This window comes from Sorex araneus, chromosome X (assembly GCF_027595985.1).
Source record: "Sorex araneus isolate mSorAra2 chromosome X, mSorAra2.pri, whole genome shotgun sequence".
NCBI lineage: Eukaryota > Metazoa > Chordata > Mammalia > Eulipotyphla > Soricidae > Sorex > Sorex araneus.
This window is the reverse complement of record NC_073313.1, coordinates 49,069,286-49,072,291: the sequence shown is the minus strand read 5'-3', so window position 1 is coordinate 49,072,291 and position 3,006 is coordinate 49,069,286. Positions and strand designations below refer to the sequence as shown.

The 3,006-nt window shown below is 44.9% G+C and overlaps 1 protein-coding gene across 1 annotated transcript; it reads right to left on the bottom strand.

Annotated features, from left to right (window-relative positions):
• Positions 1–951: 951 nt before the first annotated feature.
• Positions 952–2,687, bottom strand: LOC101559327 (AKT-interacting protein). Its single transcript, XM_012933708.2, has 2 exons — positions 2,566–2,687; positions 952–2,388 (listed from the first exon to the last, which is right to left on the bottom strand). The coding sequence occupies exon 2, from the start codon at positions 2,318–2,320 to the stop codon at positions 1,646–1,648; it is 675 nt and encodes a 224-aa protein (XP_012789162.1). The 5' UTR covers positions 2,321–2,388; positions 2,566–2,687; the 3' UTR covers positions 952–1,645.
• Positions 2,688–3,006: the final 319 nt, after the last annotated feature.

The window sequence follows — 3,006 nt, the reverse complement described above, 5'->3', positions numbered from 1 at the left end:
TTGTTACTGTTTTTGGCATATCGAATACGCCACAGACGAGATACTCTCGGTAGTTTGCTGGGCTCTCCAAGAGGGACGGAGTTATTGAACCCAGGTTGCCTCCTGCAAGACAAATGCCTTACCCACTGTGCTATTGAGCCATCCAATGACAGAGCATTTAGTATTTAAATATTTATACATATCACAGGTTTTTTTGGGAGAGGGGCCTAAGGAGGAAGTGTGAGCATTGCCACATCCAGCTGTGCTCAGTGGCTACTTTTGCTTCTGGTGGTGCTAGGGGTCACCACATAGTGCCAGGGATTGAATCTAGATTGGCTGCATGCAAAGCAAACCCCTTAACCATTGTACCATGGCTCTAATCCAGCACATCTTCTTTACCCTGTCACCTGTTGGTGGGCATTTAGGTTAAGTCTACATTTTTCTCTATTGCAAATAGTGCTGCTATGAACATGAGCATGAAAGTATCTTTTTGGTATGGTGTTTCTGATCCTTTAGATGAGCACCTAGGAGTACTACTGCTAAATCATATGAAATGCCCATTTTATTTTATTTTTTGTGACTTTTGGATCTCACCCGGCAGCAAAGAGATTACTCCTAGCTCTTTGTTCAGGAGTTGATCCTGGTGGTCTTGGGGGATCATGCTGTGCCAAATTTGGAACCTGAGCTTCCTACATGCAAAACATGCACTGAATTATCTCCTTTCTGGTACCCATATAACTTTCATTTTCTTATTTTTTTAATTTTAATTTTTTTGGGGGGTCACACCTGGCAACGCACAAGGGTTACCTCCTGGCTTTGCACTCAGGAGTTATTCCTGGCAGTGCTCAGGGGACCATATGGGATGCTGGGAATCAAACCCGGGTCGGCCGCATGCAAGGCAAACACCCTACCCGCTGTGCTATTGCTCCAGCCCCAAACTTTTATTTATTTATTTTTTTAAATGACAAAGGATGACCATTTATTGATTTATTTTATCTCTACAAAACACATTAGTCATTCATCGTTTAAATATCTGACTTCATTAGAAACCGTCTTAACACTTTCTCCCTCCAGCCAGAAAAATACATTAAGTTATTTGCTTTAGGAAAAAAAAGAAAAAAAACTATGAACAGTGTTCTGGTTTCTTCTCACCCACCCATATGTACCTCAGTGATAGCCGTTTTCAAATCAGTAAGACAGTTTGCTGAAAACTGACACTCAAATGATTTTCCACTTAAAAGTGCTAATAAGCTATGAAACCTGCTTTCTCTATTTCTCTTTTCCATATTCATATCCTAATATACATACAACTGAAACCACCAATTTAAAAATCATTAGATAGTGCTGGACTGTCTACTCATTAGTTTAAATGAATGTAACTTACCTTTAGCATTATATTCAGAAAAATATTTAGACCTCAATGTCCCCAATAATTTGGAGTACTCACTAGATAACCACCCTAAAGTCACTTCTAACAGAAGTGATGCATTAATTACTTCAAAGAGGTTTCCAGAATTTGCTGTTAGAACCTAAGCATACATGGACAACACTGATATCAGTCATTGTTCACACTTTTTTACTCTTCAGGCAATCCTTTGCCCTTGGTCAGCTTTAACTAGGCCAGAGTCCAGCAGGAAAGTGCACGGTGCACCAGAATCACCCGCTCTTAAGTTGCTACCGTTTTCTCTTCTTTACTGAAAGGTTGTACTGAGCCAGGCTTTACCCAGGACAGGCCAGCAACGTGAACACTTTTACTGTGCTGCTCTTCAGGCTTCTTTTTTGGAGTCAGCATCTTTTCTCTGGCTTCATCATGTATAGAAGGATTCCATGGAGAAAAGCTCCATTTTGCAAATGCTCTCTTCACATCCAGCTCACCGGAGGTGGGATCGACTAGCGGATGAAAGACGGGAATATCAAACACCAAGCGGGGGCAGTCCCCATCTGGGTAGTTGTCAGGGATATAAACTGTAAACTTAAATACACCATCCTGGTAGAGGCCATGCCGTATGAATATGACTCCGAACCACATTAATGCAGAACGGTATGAAGGCTGCACATAGACGCCCGGTAACTTCTGCTTCACAACCAAGGTAAATTCTGCAAGCAGAGAGTACTCCAAGTAGAAGGGGCCGTAGGAAGCATGCGTGCCGTTTGTTGACTGTGCGGCTGGGGCGGGCGACGTCGGTTTAGTTATGGGCAAAGCATTTTTGGGAATAGAAGGCAGCTGTTTCTTCGGGGCAGTGCGCGGAGGGCTGGTTTTCACGTCCCCTGTTAATGTCTTCTCTTCGCCATCAGTCCTTTTGCGAACAGAGCTTGTAGACATGCTCCAGAAAGGGTTCATAACGTGTCCTCCAAAGAAATTTGGTAGTCTGTGTCATCAAACTCTTCTGTCGTCAGAATTCACTTTACCTGTTGACTTACATCCAGTAAGTTGCAACAGGGCTCTGCCAATCTGTCTTTAAAGGTGCCGATGATGCGGATGTAAATGGGCCATCAAACATGTGTGGGAGCTGTTCCTGTTTGGACCAAATGAAAACAGTGGATCCAGTGGTAGTCGCACCTGGCGGTCCTCTAAAAAGCACCTGCCAGCCGGCCTGACAGGGCACCTCCCCCGGGTGTCTTCAATGAAGGGGTCCGGGCTGCCGAGAGCGGTCGCGGCCCGACAGCATCTCCGGCCGCAGCTCCAGGACGGCCCCGGCTGCTTCCCCCAAACTTTTATTTTCTTTTTTGGGTCACACCTGGCAATGCTCAGGGGTTCCTCCTGGCTCTGCACTCAGGAGTAACTCTAAGTGTCCCAGAGTTCCTTCTCTGCACACTCTCCAATGCTTGTTTTCAGTCTTTGTGGTGTAGGCCATTCTCATGGGTGTGAGGTGATATCTTGTGATTTTGATTTGCATTTGCTAGTTTAAGTTGGGCTGGAGTGATAGCACAGAAGGTAGGGTGTTTGCCTTGCATGTGACTGACCTGAGTTTGATTCCTAGCAAGCTACCGAGAGTATCCTGCCCACACGGCGGCAGAGCCTGGCAA